General features: G+C 38.6%; 1 protein-coding gene across 3 annotated transcripts; it reads right to left on the bottom strand.

The window, feature by feature from the left end:
- Window positions 1-6,983: 6,983 nt before the first annotated feature.
- Window positions 6,984-16,178, bottom strand: LOC127860597 (microtubule-associated tumor suppressor candidate 2 homolog). 3 transcript variants are annotated; one of them, XM_052398738.1, is made up of 5 exons: window positions 16,082-16,178; window positions 13,071-13,243; window positions 9,021-9,140; window positions 8,139-8,236; window positions 6,984-7,473 (listed from the first exon to the last, which is right to left on the bottom strand). In XM_052398738.1, the coding sequence occupies exons 1-5, from the start codon at window positions 16,140-16,142 to the stop codon at window positions 7,092-7,094; spliced, it is 834 nt and encodes a 277-aa protein (XP_052254698.1). In that variant the 5' UTR covers window positions 16,143-16,178; the 3' UTR covers window positions 6,984-7,091. The 3 variants fall into 3 exon arrangements, with proteins under 3 accessions (XP_052254698.1, XP_052254699.1, XP_052254700.1); XM_052398739.1 differs by lacking the exon at window positions 16,082-16,178 and adding an exon at window positions 14,137-14,268; XM_052398740.1 differs by lacking the exon at window positions 9,021-9,140.
- Window positions 16,179-17,166: the final 988 nt, after the last annotated feature.

Here is a 17,166-nt window from a genome sequence, read left to right as displayed (position 1 = left end):
ATTTAAATGATTTCAATCAAGTTTATCATTCCTATTATACATTAATTTTGTAAATATTATCAATATATGTTTACTAGATGCAAACATAGTTGAAATAATACAGTTTGATATACTGTATAATATAACTGACCAGTCGCCTTTTACGAGATCGCTCCGCCCACTAAGTTGTGTTTTCATAAAACGCTTTATCCATTACTCCGACAGTCTTTGTTTGTCGGACCATGTGGCCGCAATAAACGAAATCTTATTGGTTATTTCGTGAGTTTGATTGACAGCTGGCGACTGGTCAATTATAATGTAACTACACATCCAAGCAGTTGATCAAACCATTGCAGCCAAGTCACCTGGTGTGCCGACGCACCAGCAGAAAATTCAAATGCCTTCTGACTTAGTGCATTTTACTATTTATAACATCTACATTAGTTAAAGATACATGTTTACATTTGTATGTATTTGAAATTTGTTTTTATCTTTAATGACATCATCTGACCATGCATGTCCTAGATTTCAATATCAAGGCCCTGGTCTGAAACATTGGTTACATTTAAATGAAACTGTTACCAGGCTTCTGAAATTAGTTTTTATTGAACTATGTAAGGAAATCTAAATCAGGCACTGATTTTTCTTGTTTTAAAACAGTCATAGATCAGTTGTGGCGTGTTGGTAATGACCCATTGTTTGCTTACTTGGCACACCCTTAAAACTTTCCACAGTTCTATAATAGCAAATCTGGATTTAGGTGATCTTCAATAGGACATTCACACTTTAGCTCTGTCACAAGAATGCTGGTTAAGTCAAGTCATATATTTAAATCTAGGCCATATCAACTCAAAGTGTCAAAGACAAATGAAAGATGCGTTTATAAATTATTGTCCCATTGTTTACTACTGCTGTGAGTTTTTAAATAATATAACTCATGATGACCATCGATCATGTGAGAGAAAATTCACATTATCTTAGTACATCAGTTTTAGAAGCCTTTTAGATTACAAAGTATGTTAGTTTTCAATGTCGCTTCTGGGGATCAAACCCGCAGTGCAACCTCCTGCAATCAAAGTCTACACTCTAACACTAGGCTTTTAGGAAGATTCTGAAACAAATTATCCCTCGAGTGCAACCAAACCAAAACTTAAGTCATATATTGCCGACTCGGTTTTACTGAGTCGGTTCATGAGAGATAATGGAAGGTGCAACATCTCTCATGCCCCCCTAGCAGCGCCTTAAGCGGTATTCAATTCTCAACACTACAGCGCTGGAGTCATTGATCCCGAGGGACCAGAAAAAAGTACTTGATTAATGTTCGAAATAAAATCATTTGATTAATGACAATTCTATTATTGAGCCAGGTCACAACAAGAACTGTGTTTGTGAAACACAATGTCCCCTACTGCGCTTTGAAGCCATATATTTGACCTTTGATCTTAAAGGATGACCTTGACCTTTCAAGACTGAAATGTGCAGCTCCATGAGATACACATGCATTCCAAATATCATGTTGCTATCTTCAATATTGCAAAAGTTATGACCAAGGTTAAAGTTTGGGACAGAATGACAGACAGACAAGCCAAAAACAATATACCCCCCCGATCATTCATCCGGGGGCATAACAACAAATTCTCTGAGCAAGGTTCCACAACTCAGGTTATGTTGCAAACATTAGAACGAAAATATGGAGATGCCCAGTTTATATTGTAGTTAGTACAATTGCAAAGATTTATCTCTCTAGCACAAATGTTTGAGTTACGCATGACACAAAAAAGTGGGACAGACGGAAGAGCAATAGCTATTCTATATCCCTCCCTCTCATAACAAGGGGGCACAAGAATCAGATGTTGGCAACATGGTGAGATTGAAAGCTTACATTTACTTTATAAGTCAAGCTAAAAGCAAACAAATATTACAGCCTGATTAACAAAATCATGATTATTCTTATTGTTCAGTCCATACAATTTCATAAAGTTCCACAGGTAAAAACGTGAAATTCTTATTTTGTTTCCTTAAAAGTTGATGAATCTATTATTAATGTTTTTTTCTCCATGTCTTTATTTTGTTACTTTCACTGACAGCACTTACACTAGAGTTAAAGGGACCGTCAACCAGATTGTCGAAAAAAAAAGTTCTATAATACTGAATTTTTTTTACAATTATAAGTTTATATTGACTAAAATATCACTACTGGTATATTACATTACTTGAAAATAGTTAATATTTTTAGTATATTCTGTAATAAAATTTTGCGATGTGAAATCGAAAGAACATCGCGAAAATAGGTGACATAACAATATACACACTATAAATAACGCAAGTAGATTGATCATTTATATATAAAATATATACAATTCACTTCGCATGCACAATTTGCATTCCTGGGTTTACCACGTGACATTGATGATCAATCTACTTGCGTTATTTATAGTTAGCTGGTAGTTACCTGGATCAAATACCCAGTAAACTTTTATTAGCAAATATACTGAAAATATGAAAACTTAACAACTTTTTCAAGTAATGTAATAGACAATTTGTGATATTTTTATCAATATAATCTAATAATTGTAAAAAAACACACGGTATTTTAGAACTTTTCTTTTTTTCGTCAATCTGATTGACGTTCCCTTTAAGGCATGTAGAGTTGCAGTCATATTGGCAACTTTGCAACTGTAGCTAATGTCAACAAATACTGCGCAATAGATGACGCACATTGAATTGTCCAGGTCAGCATAACACAAAGTGGAAAAGGCAGTTCCAACTAATATTCCTTCATTAAATATTTACAGGTACAATTATGCTGGAAAATAACTGAACACACTCATTTGCATATATATAGTATTTTACAGGGCATTCAAATACATTTTCAAGTTAAACAATACAAATGCCATCAATCACAAACTTCAAAATATAAATAATTTAAACTAGAAATTGTATAACCATATTCAATTTGTAGTTTGAAACAACACAGATCATAAATCAAAATGCACAATTGACTGGAACACAAAAGCACTCATGGATGTGAATAATTAAGGCATATTCAATCCAGACACTGACAGCACAGATGAAACATTCACGTGAAATACCAAACCATCTATTATAGTTAACTACGCATAACAAATATTTAACAATAGAAATAGAAGATTTTCATAAACAGGATTTAATACAAAATGATGTTAGGATTTCAATTCCCACTTGTTTATATTTAAATCAAAGTGGCAAATAACTTAACAAATAACTGTAGACACTTGTATCCTAGACCTGTTATCCTTATACACAGTTTTCCAGGTAATTCATAAAGTTTTGTAAAGTAAACTCACACTTACCGCTCGACTAAAACAAACCTATAAACATCACAGGAATTTTAACCTTAATTACATCTGTTAGGTACAATATATATTTAAACAATAATGAAACATGCCACATACATATTAATACATATATTAAAGAGAAATAACACAATTTACATATTGGTCCCATTGAAAATGACAATTTGAATAATTTTTCATGTTAACTCCTCCAGAACAAGTATCACGCAGGGATTTTTGCCGGCTACAACTTTTAACTACAAGTTCCTGTGAATCTAATGTAGATGGGACTTGTCGTAACTTCAAAATTGTAAATCATACTCTTTTTTTGTTGGGGGGGGGGGGGGGGGGGCACTACTTATGATTGATATATATATTTTGAACATTATCTAATAACATAAAGCAATTTGCAGGTCCCATATCTAAACTTTGAATATAATTTGGGTCTGTGATGTATTATAAAACAAGCGATGTGTTTGTGAAACACTTTGTCCCCATATATTTGACCTTTGACCTTGAAGGATGACCTTGCCCTTTCACCACTCAAAATGTGCAGCTCCATGAGATACACATGCATGCCAAATATCAAGTTGCTATCTTCAATATTGCAAAAGTTATAGCAAATGTTAAAGTTTGACGCAAACACACAAACAAACCAACGGACAGGGCAAAAACAATACGTCCCCCACTATAGTGGTGGAAGACATAAAAACACTTCACTTTGGTGATTGGGAGTATTAACTAGAATAAATATTAAAGTAATTGTTTGTGCATATATGGAAAAAAATCAAAAAAATCACCAATCATCATGAACATCCAAGTTTGATAAGTAATCAAAGGTTATATGAGGGGTATCATGTGAACATGCCTGCACACTCCTGCAGTCTGGTCAGTAGTTATGCTGACAATCAATAATAAGTTATGAAGCCAAATAAAACAAGAGCACCGCAGAACGGGTGCCACGCTTGGCTGCGGGTGCAGTTTTGAATAAATTAAAGCTTTTCAGATTTTTTTAGAGGTCACAGTGACCTTGACCTTTGCCCTAGTGACCCAAAAATAGGTGTGGCATGTAGAACTAATCAAGGTGCAGCTACATATAAAGTTTTAAAATTGTAGGTTGAAGCACTTTGATTTGAGAGCCAATGTTCAACAAAATGTTAAGGTTTTAGCATGACGCGGACGACGAGCTGGCTAAGACAATACCTCGGGTTTTCTCCGAAAACAGCCGAGCTAAAAATGTGGAGGTTCAACTTCCTAATGTATTATAATCACAGGGAAACAATAACAAACAAGCGATTGCCAAGCAATATTGTCCCCTACCGGTGAAACTCCCCATTGTCAGTAAAAATTTTATATTTTTTTTTTATATATATTTGTTGCCATAGCAACCATAATTCTTGACGTAGGAACAAAATGAAATGATGTGCATAATCTCTATCCAGGTTACAAGTTTCATGAAAAAATATGAATAACTTAAAGTTATCGCAGGATCCAGAAAAGTGTGTCTGACTGACAGAAAGACAGAGCGCACACCATAATTCCCCTCCGGTTTCAGCGGCAGGAGACAAATATGCAATTGTAAGATGACAATGTGTGATAATCACCTGAATGAAACAGTTTTATGCATTTATTCATCTGAAACTAGAGCTTTGTCACAGACGTGACAAATACCTCCACATGCCGCATTGACACATAATATTTTGCATGTCGCCTTCACAAAAAACAGCGGACACCATGCTCAATTTTTAAAACGCACTTAGTGACCCCTTGACCTAGTTTTTGACCCAGAAAGGCCCATGTTCTAACTTGGCCTTTAGATCATCTCCATAAAACTTCTGACCAAGTTTGGTGAAGATCGGATGTAAACTACTTGAATTAGAGAGCGGACACCATGCTGAATGTTAAAAAACGCACTTGGTGACCCCGTGACCTAGTTTTAGGCCCGGAATGGCCCATGTTCAAATGTGTCATAGAGATCATTTAGATAAAACTTGTGACCAAGTTTGATGAGGATTGGATGAAAACTACTTGAATTAGAGAGCGGACAACATGGTGAGGTTTAAAAACGCACTAAGATACCCCGTGACCCAGTTTTTGACCCGGCAATGACCCATATTCAAACTTGACCTAGTCATCATCTAGATACAACTGCTGACCAAGTTTGGTGAAGATTGGATGAAAGCTACTTGAATTAGAGAGCGGACAACATTGTGATGTTTAAAAAGCACTAAGTGACCCCGTAACCAAGTTTTTGACCCGGCAAGGCCCATGTTTGAACTTGGCCTTAAGATCATCTAGATACAACTTCTGACCAAGTTTGTTGAAGATCGGATGAAAACTACTTGAATTAGAGAGCGGACAACATGCTGAATGTTTAAAACGCACTAAGTGACCCCGTGACCTAGTTTTTGACCCGGCAAGGCCCATGTTCGAACTTGGCCTAAACATCATGTAGATACAAATTCTGACCAAGTTTGGTGAAGATCGGATGAAAACTACTTGAATTAGAGAGCGGACACTTAATACCGACCGACAGACAGACCGACCAACAGGTTCACTTCTATATACCCCCCTAAACTTCGTTTGTGGGGGTATAATAAAGCTTAATTGAAAACTAAGCAAAATAATTTGATAACATTAATTATAAATCAATACTCTTCGAACCTTCTATAATTGACATGGATAGAGGTAAGAATTTCCTCACTTTGGCCATGATTAATTCAATCAGACCCATTTAAAATTGACTTCTACGCTACTAACAGTCAGTAATATTGATTCAGTCCTGCTTATCTGTTCACTATCATTTTATCAATTGGGGAGTTTATTAGCACGTAAAAAACAGAGATGTTTTGACTATCACCTCATAACAATGGACAAGTTAATTGGCAAGTGATATTCAAGGCCTGCACATCAAAGTGACCGCCCCCCCCCCCCCCCCCTGCCCACTAGGAATGATCTTAGACATGCATTACATACACTTGTACACATGACTGACCGACAAACATTCCAAAGTTGTTGTTTTTTTTATCAGCTATCTTAGAATTCACATGGCAACGAAATTGTGAGTCTGGGGAAAAATCCCCCGCAACATTTTATGCTTACAAATAAAAATGGTTTTGCAGTAATTGCTTTTCAACACAAACACTGTAACTACTTAAACGAAAAGTTTGTTCAATACAAAAAAGATCATACAGTTTTTTCTGTGTGACCTCTACGTCTTGCTGATCCTGTGTCATTTTCTTCTTCAATGTTTACTGGCAGTTTTGAAGATGGGCAGGAAAGAGTTTCAGATTGAAGTGTGTCGACAGAAGTAATGGAAGAGGTAGAGAAATTTGTATCAGAATCAGTATTGGCATGTTTATTATTCATCACACAGAAATTTTCGTTGAACACATGGTCACTTTCCGAAAATGGCACCATTTCTGGGACAGCCTTTGGCTCTGTTTTTTGTGGTGATTCTCCACTCTTGCACGTGACAAGTTCAGACTCAACGGATGTCTGGACATCGCCGTTTACGCTGTTGGAATTGGAATTATCCGTTTCCATTTTCAAAATAGAAACTTGTTCAGTTCTCAATCTATCACTTACTTCTGGAGAAACTGACTTCCCATGCGATTGTTTATCTGTGTTGGATTTGCTCCGAGGAATCTTGCTGACTACTGCTTGCGATTGGTTCTCATCTTTTTCCATTTCAACACACCAGGACTGGGACATGGCAGTGCCATTATGACCATTCGAGCGCGTTGGCGAACTTGACAGAGAACCACTACCTGGTGACCACGACTTCGTGAGTGGGTTTTACACACTTTGCTTTGCAAGAGGACTAGTGGCCCTGTGCTTCATTTCGTCTATTAAATAATTTCCAGAACGTCTCTTCATTTTTTTCTCATCCCGATCGTCAGCACTCAAGGACAAAGTCCTTCTGGTGGCAGGACTTTTGGAGGGACTGCTTTCCGAACTAGACGGCGTTCTCAACTTTCTGCCAAGGCCGGGTGAAGTTAGATCACCGTTGGGGGACATTCCCATTTTCTGGTACAACTCCAGGGTTCCCAGGTCAGGGTCGGTGAATGACTCGGACAGTTTCCACATCAGCTCCTCGTAATCCATGGACAGGCGCTTGTTTGCTCGCGATTCCTTGTCGTACTTCTTCATCAAACTCGGGCATCGCTCATGAAGGACTCTGAAATTTGTGGAAAATGTTCTTGTCCAAAAATGTGTATGCACAACCAATATATGTTGACAAATAATGTTATTAATAAAATGTGTCAACAGAAAACTTGGAAGTGAAAGTCCTATCCTAAAGCTATCCAACAAATGTTGATATTTTCAATCAGACTCAAAATAAGTTACATAAACATTTTCATCATAATGTGTTGAAAGTTGTAGTCTCAAATATAAGTTACAAGTATCTAATGCTTTTGAAAAACAGGTTTAATGCATGTGCGTACAGCAACCTTTTCCGCCTAAACTGGATATTTGCAAAGAAGACTTCCTTTAATAAAAAAAAAAATCATTAAAAGCAGAATTGTCATCCCTCAATAACTTATGCAGACTGCACAGACTAATCTGGGATATATATTTTATAATGTGACCTTGGTTGTAGGAAAAATTTACTAATATAATGCATGTGCGTAAAGTGTCATCTCAGATAAGACTGTGCAGTCACAGCGACATTTTTCACCTAACTGGATTTTTTGTACAAAATACTTCCTTCAATAAAAGCGAAAAGTGTCATTACTGATTAGCCTGTGGAGACTGCCCAGGCTTATCAGGGACGACACTACACACAAAAAATTAATCCCAGTACAAGGCTCATATATAAACAATACAATAAAGGTTTCCTACTTCTCATGGTCTGTCTTCATGCTAATAATGGCCTCCAAGTTCTCCTTCTTCTGCCGCAGACTGATGATCTGTTCCCTAGCAACGGGCAGCTCCTCAAGCTGAAGGTACAAACGTGAGCCCATGAATTGTGCAATTAAGGCATCATTGGAAAACAGGTAAAACAGGTTAAAATAGAGTTTGTGAACTGTGCAACTGAGGTATCATTGGAAAACGACTTTCAAATATCAGAACTCTTGTGAATCATTTATGCCCAATCATGAAGTAAAATGTAAAAATTGTTCTGGTAAATATGAAATCTATGTAAAACTGTTTAAATATCTGATCGTGAGGGACGATACAAAAGTAGTGTAATGGCTGACATCAGAAAATTCATATACCATGATATCTTTGAATAGGTGGGACAGGGGGGAAGGGTTGGGAAGTATGGGGTAATAGGCATGTGCAAGGCAGGTAGGGCCATTGCTTACCTCTTTACCACTTTGATGGGTTTAGAAAACCAAATTAAATTTAAGACCTTCTTCAAGTTTTAAAGCCTTTTTATCGAACCCTGTGATACAGATTAGCTGCAAACAGCATAAAACCTGAACAGACTGCGAGTTGCATACAGCCATTAAAACTTGCTTCTGAGCAGGCAAAGGTTAACCCTTTCAGTGCTGGAACCAAATTTTGAAGGCCTTTGCAAACAGTTTGGATCCAGATGAGACGCCACAGAACGTGGCGTCTTATCAGGATCCAAACTGTTTGCTATTCTGATAGTATTCTTTGAAAAAAAATTGAAGAAAATGCTAATTTTAGAAATTCAGCAGACGACATTTTAGCAGACGACAAATTTCCCAGCATGCAAAGGGTTAACTATGTCTGCAACTGACAGATGAGCCTTACTTTCTTCTGCAGCTCAATATTGTGGGTGCGTAGCTTGTTGATTTCCTCGTTCTTCATTTCCAGGACAGTCTTTAGACTCTCTATCTCCTGCGGCAGACTGCGGTAGGGGGCCAGTGCGCACTGAACATGAGACACAAACCATATGTACCCTGTGATATAACTCCTGCGGCAGACTGCGGTAGGGGGCCAGTGCGCACTGAACATGAGACACAAACCATATGTACCCTGTGATATAACTCCTGCGGCAGACTGCGGTAGGGGGCCAGTGCGCACTGAACATGAGACACAAACCATATGTACCCTGTGATATAACTCCTGCGGCAGACTGCGGTAGGGGGCCAGTGCGCACTGAACGTGAGACACAAACCATATGTACCCTGTGATATAACTCCTGCGGCAGACTGCGGTAGGGGGCCAGTGCGCACTGAACATGAGACACAAACCATATGTACCCTGTGATATAACTCCTGCGGCAGACTGCGGTAGGGGGCCAGTGCGCACTGAACATGAGACACAAACCATATGTACCCTGTGATATAACTCCTGCGGCAGACTGCGGTAGGGGGCCAGTGCGCACTGAACATGAGACACAAACCATATGTACCCTGTGATATAACTCCTGCGGCAGACTGCGGTAGGGGGCCAGTGCGCACTGAACATGAGACACAAACCATATGTACCCTGTGATATAACTCCTGCGGCAGACTGCGGTAGGGGGCCAGTGCGCACTGAACATGAGACACAAACCATATGTACCCTGTGATATAACTCCTGCGGCAGACTGCGGTAGGGGGCCAGTGCGCACTGAACATGAGACACAAACCATATGTACCCTGTGATATAACTCCTGCGGCAGACTGCGGTAGGGGGCCAGTGCGCACTGAACATGAGACACAAACCATATGTACCCTGTGATATAACTCCTGCGGCAGACTGCGGTAGGGGGCCAGTGCGCACTGAACATGAGACACAAACCATATGTACCCTGTGATATAACTCCTGCGGCAGACTGCGGTAGGGGGCCAGTGCGCACTGAACATGAGACACAAACCATATGTACCCTGTGATATAACTCCTGCGGCAGACTGCGGTAGGGGGCCAGTGCGCACTGAACATGAGACACAAACCATATGTACCCTGTGATATAACTCCTGCGGCAGACTGCGGTAGGGGGCCAGTGCGCACTGAACATGAGACACAAACCATATGTACCCTGTGATATAACTCCTGCGGCAGACTGCGGTAGGGGGCCAGTGCGCACTGAACATGAGACACAAACCATATGTACCCTGTGATATAACTCCTGCGGCAGACTGCGGTAGGGGGCCAGTGCGCACTGAACATGAGACACAAACCATATGTACCCTGTGATATAACTCCTGCGGCAGACTGCGGTAGGGGGCCAGTGCGCACTGAACATGAGACACAAACCATATGTACCCTGTGATATAACTCCTGCGGCAGACTGCGGTAGGGGGCCAGTGCGCACTGAACATGAGACACAAACCATATGTACCCTGTGATATAACTCCTGCGGCAGACTGCGGTAGGGGGCCAGTGCGCACTGAACATGAGACACAAACCATATGTACCCTGTGATATAACTCCTGCGGCAGACTGCGGTAGGGGGCCAGTGCGCACTGAACATGAGACACAAACCATATGTACCCTGTGATATAACTCCTGCGGCAGACTGCGGTAGGGGGCCAGTGCGCACTGAACATGAGACACAAACCATATGTACCCTGTGATATAACTCCTGCGGCAGACTGCGGTAGGGGGCCAGTGCGCACTGAACATGAGACACAAACCATATGTACCCTGTGATATAACTCCTGCGGCAGACTGCGGTAGGGGGCCAGTGCGCACTGAACATGAGACACAAACCATATGTACCCTGTGATATAACTCCTGCGGCAGACTGCGGTAGGGGGCCAGTGCGCACTGAACATGAGACACAAACCATATGTACCCTGTGATATAACTCCTGCGGCAGACTGCGGTAGGGGGCCAGTGCGCACTGAACGTGAGACACAAACCATATGTACCCTGTGATATAACTCCTGCGGCAGACTGCGGTAGGGGGCCAGTGCGCACTGAACATGAGACACAAACCATATGTACCCTGTGATATAAATTTACCGAACAGTGACTTGGATTTCTTACAAATTTTACTAAAATATCTGTGTTATATTCACTCACCAAAGCATGGTGTTGAAATATGTGTGTGTCTGAAACTTCAGTTTGCCGGTTATGACAGACAGAAACTGCAATTTGACAGTTTAATAAACAAATGGCAACATTTTTATGATTCTATTTAGCAAAAAAATATTCTTTATAAATTCACTTATAAAGTGGTAAATTAGACTGTCACTGGAATTGCACATATTTTCAAGTTTAAGGCTATGCAAACGTAAACAAAAAACTGTCGGAGACGGGTGATGCTCCCCAAAGGTTTTTTTGTCACAATATTGCACTATATATTCAGATAAAAGGAAACGTCTTGAGGGGCATAACTTTGGACAAAATAATGCGATGGATGGTTTAGAAACTTAAAATTTCAAAGGGCCATAACTCTCTAAATAAATCATCTAACCAGAACCCACTTATAACATGCGCATCTCCTCAAGGTAGTTAAGCTTCCCATAAAGCTTCATTGTATTCCAGTCAGTAGATGGGGAGAAATAGCCCGGACAAGAATTGCACTATATGTACACTTTATAGAAAATTTTAAAGGGCCATAACTCTGTGAAAAATCATCTAACCAGAACCCACTTATAACATGCGCATCTCCTCAAGGTAGTTAAGCTTCCCATAAAGTTTCATTGAATTTCCGTAATAAGTTGCTGAGAAATAGCTCGGACAAGAATTGCACTATATGTACAATGGAAAATTTCAAAGAGCCATAACTCTGTGAAAAATCATCCGACCAGAACCAGCTGATAATATGCACATTTCCTCTTGGTAGTGAAGCTTCCCATAAAGTTCCATTGAATTCCGGTCACTAGTGGCTGATAAATAGCCCGGACAAGAATTGCACTATATGTACAGTTAATGGAAAATTTCAAAGGGCCATAACTCTGTGAAAAATCATCCGACCAGAACCAGCTGATAATATGCACATCTCCTCTTGGTAGTGAAGCATCCCATAAAATTTCATTGAATTCCGGTCATTAGTTGCTGAGAAATAGCCCGGACAAAAATTGTGCACGGACGGACAGACGAAGCGGTGAAGATATGCTCCCCCCAATTTTTTTTTTGGGGGGGGGAGCATAAAAAACTAGAACTGAACATATTTATGAACATTTTTTTTACTTTTGGTTTGTGATCAGAATGCTTCATTCGTAAACAGAAATAAATAAATTGTGTATCTAGCCTACAAAACACAACACTCTTTAAATGCTGAATATCTTGGCTTGGGTTTCTAAGTAGCCGTATTATATAAACATGTCTGCCTTACACAATTATTAGGTTTCAACAATTAAAGGCAAAATGATAGACAAAAAAAGACGTATGCCTATGGGGCACTGATGTCCTACAGTCTACTTTTGTCTCAAAACTCTGGTTTAGTAAAAACACCTGTCAATGACCAACTTATACTTATGAAATCTAAGTGTGACCTTGAAATTTGAGGTAATGTGATGATTGGTATATGTGATACTCAATCTCCTCATGGTAGTCATTTGTGGTAAGTTATCTACAAATTGAATAATGAATGACAAAGTAACAGCACTGACATGCTGTTTTAGAGTCAAATTCGACCTTTGACCTCTAAGTGTGACCTTGACCTCAGCTGCAGGATACAGGTGTAAAACAAAATGCCATCTCCTCATGGTTGTTCTACAAGCTTTTTCTTGTATTTTATATAGTGACCTAATTTTTGACTCCACAGGTCCCAGTTTTGAACTCAGGCGATGTAAAAGTTGACAGCTTATGACCCATGCCGAAAATAAAGAAAGGTACAAAAGCTAACTAGAAGTACAAAGGTGATTTTAAACAAACGCGAGAAATCTGTAAACCAGCCACTTTACTACTATAAAGATCTACTACCTGTACTTTGAAGTCAGAGTCCCTCTGGAGGGCCTCTTCGCAGTGTTTGGCGCGATCACGCAGGCGGTCACACTCGCTGCGCAAGGTCTCCACCTTCTCCGAGAGGGTCATCTTGTTGCCATCAAACCGGCCCGTGATGTCCTCCAGGTTGTCCTGGTGCTGCTTGTGGAGCTCTGAAGTGCAAGGGAGGCAACTTATAAATTGAAGAGTAGTCTTTTTTTCTATTCAATTACTTAATCTGTTGCTGTTTGAATGTGTGGAGCTCTGAAGTACAAGGGGGACAATGCATACAAAAATACCTGTACCATTGTATCAAAGAGAGTTGTCTTTCTTATGCAAATTTGCAATTTTAAGAAGGGTTTGCTATCTGCTTACTACCGGTAAATTCTGTTGCTGTAGGATATAGTGGAGCTCTGAAGTACAAGGGGGACAACTCATGAAAATACCGGTCTCATTTTAGCTGACAGAGTTGTCTTTCTTATACAAACATGAAATTTGACGGAAAAAAAAATCAATATCATATTTCAATGCCTGCTGTTTTAATATGTGGACGTCTCAAAGTACAAAAGCGATAAATCATAAAAATACATTCCTCTTTGTGAAAGATGGCATTGTCTTTCATGAAAAAGCTGAAACAAGTATTATAACTTATATAACTGAATTTAATTTAACATATACATACAACTATTAGTAATGGTTTCCCTCCAATAAATACACTTATATGTTGCTATTTGTTAAGAACAAGGGGAAACTAAAGGTAATCATATCGTTCACTGCAAGTGGGGCTCTTAAGTACACAGGGGACTCCTGAAAATACACTTTACAATCTGTCAGAGTGGTCAAACTCAGGTGACTGCTAAGGGCAGGTGACCACTTGTTTGATGGTTGTTTTGCTGCAAGTAACAAACTCATTCAGAGAAACAAACACCTAAAGCATAAACTTTGATAAAAAGTGTTACAAAAATATATGTACACTTTTCAAGTGCACTTGCATGTACATGTAGTTAAAATGCAATATGAAAAAAATCACATTTAGCTTTGCAAAAATTGTTACTTTTATACATACCATACAGGTGCATTAAAATTTGCAAGTCAAGCTCCATTTGATCTCTTTTGTGCCTGATAATAACAACACGGCTCCCTATAGTGTTGCTATTGACACAATATCAGCGATTATGATCTTTTGAATTTGTCACGCTCTCATGAAATGGCTTTATAATGCTCGATTGGTCATTGTCGGCTCGGGTACTACTTACATGTACCCCGGGTACTCTTAAGTTTACTTACATGTACCCCGGGTACGGTAAATATACGTAATTGTACCTGGTCGATATTAGACTGTACCCGAGTTGTATTCCAGCCCAAAATCCGATGTCGTAAAACGCGCTACCGATTATCTTAAACAAATTTCACTTAAAAAAAACTGCATCAACACGCTTTTTTAGTGTGAGTTTCGATAGGCCATTTTACAGAAAATTGACATAAATGTGAATATAATTGAATTAAGAAAAAGGCCGACAACGACCGATTTAGCTTTACATTTCCCGGGTACATTTTAGTATATTTACCGTACCCGGGGTACATGTAAGTATACTTAAGAGTACCCAGGGTACATGTTAGTAGAACCCGAGCCGACAATGACCAATCGAGCCTTTATAATGACTGCGGTTACTGATTGCCACCAAATGATATTGTTACAGGACATTTTTTTTAAAGCCCACTGCATTTGTGTTTGATGTAATAACGTTACTAATATTATTTGTATTATACCTTGCAGATGTTGCATTCAATGTAAATTACAATTCATTCATTTGTTGTTTGTACATTAATGTTGTTGGGTAGACAGACCGTTCATGCCATATGACCCCTAAGTCCAGTAACACTGTATTAGTAGGGTTTTCTTTTCACTTAATATATATATTGCTGTTTGTTAAGTTCTCAACACAAGAAGGATAACTCTTTATTTTAATAAATACACTGTTCACTGTAAAAGATAGTTGCCTTTCCTGAAATAATAGTAAGCAAGGTTTTCTCTTCAATAAATATCTGTTTCTTCTTATGAAGTTCTGTGGAACAGACAGACAATTTATAAAATACTATTCTGGTTTTGAGATTGATTTCAAATTAAACTAGCTTCAATATTGCAGAAGTGACATTACATGAGCAATTTTGACCCATATATTTGACCTTGAAGGATGACCTTGACCTTTCACCACTAAAAATGCGCAGCTCCATGAGATACACATGCATGCCAAATATCAAGTTGCTATCTTCAATATTGCAAAAGTACTCATAAAATGAGCGATTTTGGCCACATATATTTGACATCTGACCTTGAAGTATGACCTTGACCTTGACCTTTTTCCACTCAAATTGTGCAGCTCCATGAGATACACATGCATGCCAAATATCAAGTTGCTATCTTGAATATTGAAATACTGCAAAAGTGTACATTAAATGAGCGATTTTGACCTATATATTTGACCTTTGACCTTGAAGGATGACCTTGACCTTTCACCACTCAAAATGTGCAGCTCCATTAGATACATATGCATGCCAAATATCAAGTTCCTATCTTCAATATTGCAAAAGTTATTGCAAATGTTAAAGTTGGCGCAAATCAACCAACCAACAGACCAACAGACAGGGCGAAAACAATATGTCCCCCACTACTATAGTGGGGGACATAAAAACGCAGTCTAATAGGTATCCAATTAAACTAGGTATCCAATTAAACTATTTGTTGTTGCCAAAAAACCGCTTTTAAGCAAACAGCCTTCAAGCCTTCGCATGCTGATTTGGATCCAAACTGGCCACAATCGCCTTAATATGTCTTTTACTGTGACACAGTTCATTTAACTTTAAAAATAGAAAGAAGATAGCTTAAGAAACTTCAGCGTACAGTTTATATAGTATTGACATACCTGTACAAAGTCGCGCCAGTCAAAAATCATAAAAAGCGACATTTAAAGTTATGGAAGCCCGAACTAGAAAGAAGAAAGAATACAAACCAGTAAAGGGTTTGTAATCAATGTTGAATTTCAGGGCAGCTTGGTGATCTGCAAATCCCATATGATATGTTGATATCGGGTATCATAGTCATTCAATAAGTCACAAAATGCTCGAATAAAATTTATAAAGCAAAATGTGATTTAATTTAAATTTTAAATTGATAACTAAAAATACCAGTATGCCAGTTTTGCCGTGTCAAGCTGTCAAGATCCAGAAAGTCCTTCATTCACATCGAACATACTCTTCGAATTCCATCCATTGTAGTCATTAGCGATATTTAGTGAATACATAACTGATATATCCAAAATAACAGTTTCTAAATAGCCAAACAAGCCGATTTATGACATTCTCTCGGAATCACGTGGGCGGGTTACTTCCAGCCCGTAGTTCTAAATTGTTTTACGAACGAAATTTGTTTCAGTTTCTTATAACGTTTTTTCACGTAAAACGGTCTTAGAAAAATTCACTAAAAATGGTGTACGCAATATCTTTTGAGAAAAATGTTAGAAAAACGTTTTTAAGTGAAAAATTGTAAGAATAACAAAATGCCATGTTAAATGTCTATTCCGTCTGCCCAAAATCTGGTAAGGCATCAAAAAAGCCAACCGATTTGCGCAGTGTTTTTGAAATACGGTATTACTAAAGTATATTTGCGTAAACGCAAATATACTAAAAACAAACAAAAGGAATTAGCTCTTATTAAACAAGATGCTCCCAAAAGTTTTTTTTGGTCACAATATTGCACTATATATTCAGATAAAAGGAAACGTCTTGAGGGGCATAACTTTGGACAAAATAATGCGATGGATAGTTTAGCAACTTAAAAATTTCAAAGGGCCATAACTCTCTAAATAAATAATCTAACCAGAACCCACAAATAACATGCGCATCTCCTCAAGGTAGTTAAGCTTCCCATAAAGCTTCATTGAATTCCAGTCAGGAGTTTGGGAGAAATAGCCCGGACAAGAATTGCACAATATGTACAGTTTATAGAAAATTTCAAAGGGTCATAACTCTGTGAAAAATCATCCAACCATAACCGGCTGATAATATGCACATCTCCTGTTAGAAATGAAGCTTCCCA

The sequence above is a fragment of the Dreissena polymorpha genome, chromosome 15 (assembly GCF_020536995.1).
Source record: "Dreissena polymorpha isolate Duluth1 chromosome 15, UMN_Dpol_1.0, whole genome shotgun sequence".
In the NCBI taxonomy this organism is placed as follows: Eukaryota; Metazoa; Mollusca; class Bivalvia; order Myida; family Dreissenidae; genus Dreissena; species Dreissena polymorpha.
Note: the sequence above shows the minus strand (reverse complement) of the source record. Positions and strands in the feature narration are given on the sequence as shown.

Bases quoted from the DNA above. Each gene is read 5' to 3' on its own strand.
- LOC127860597 (XM_052398738.1), bottom strand. From the start codon at position 16,142: ATGGGATTTGCAGATCACCAAGCTGCCCTGAAATTCAACATTGATTAC. The intron at 9,141-13,070 runs GTAGTAGATCTT...TCTCATGTTCAG, and splicing joins ACTCTGACTTCAAAGTACAG to TGCGCACTGGCCCCCTACCG. The intron at 8,237-9,020 runs GTAAGGCTCATC...TTGTACCTTCAG, and splicing joins ATATTGAGCTGCAGAAGAAA to CTTGAGGAGCTGCCCGTTGC.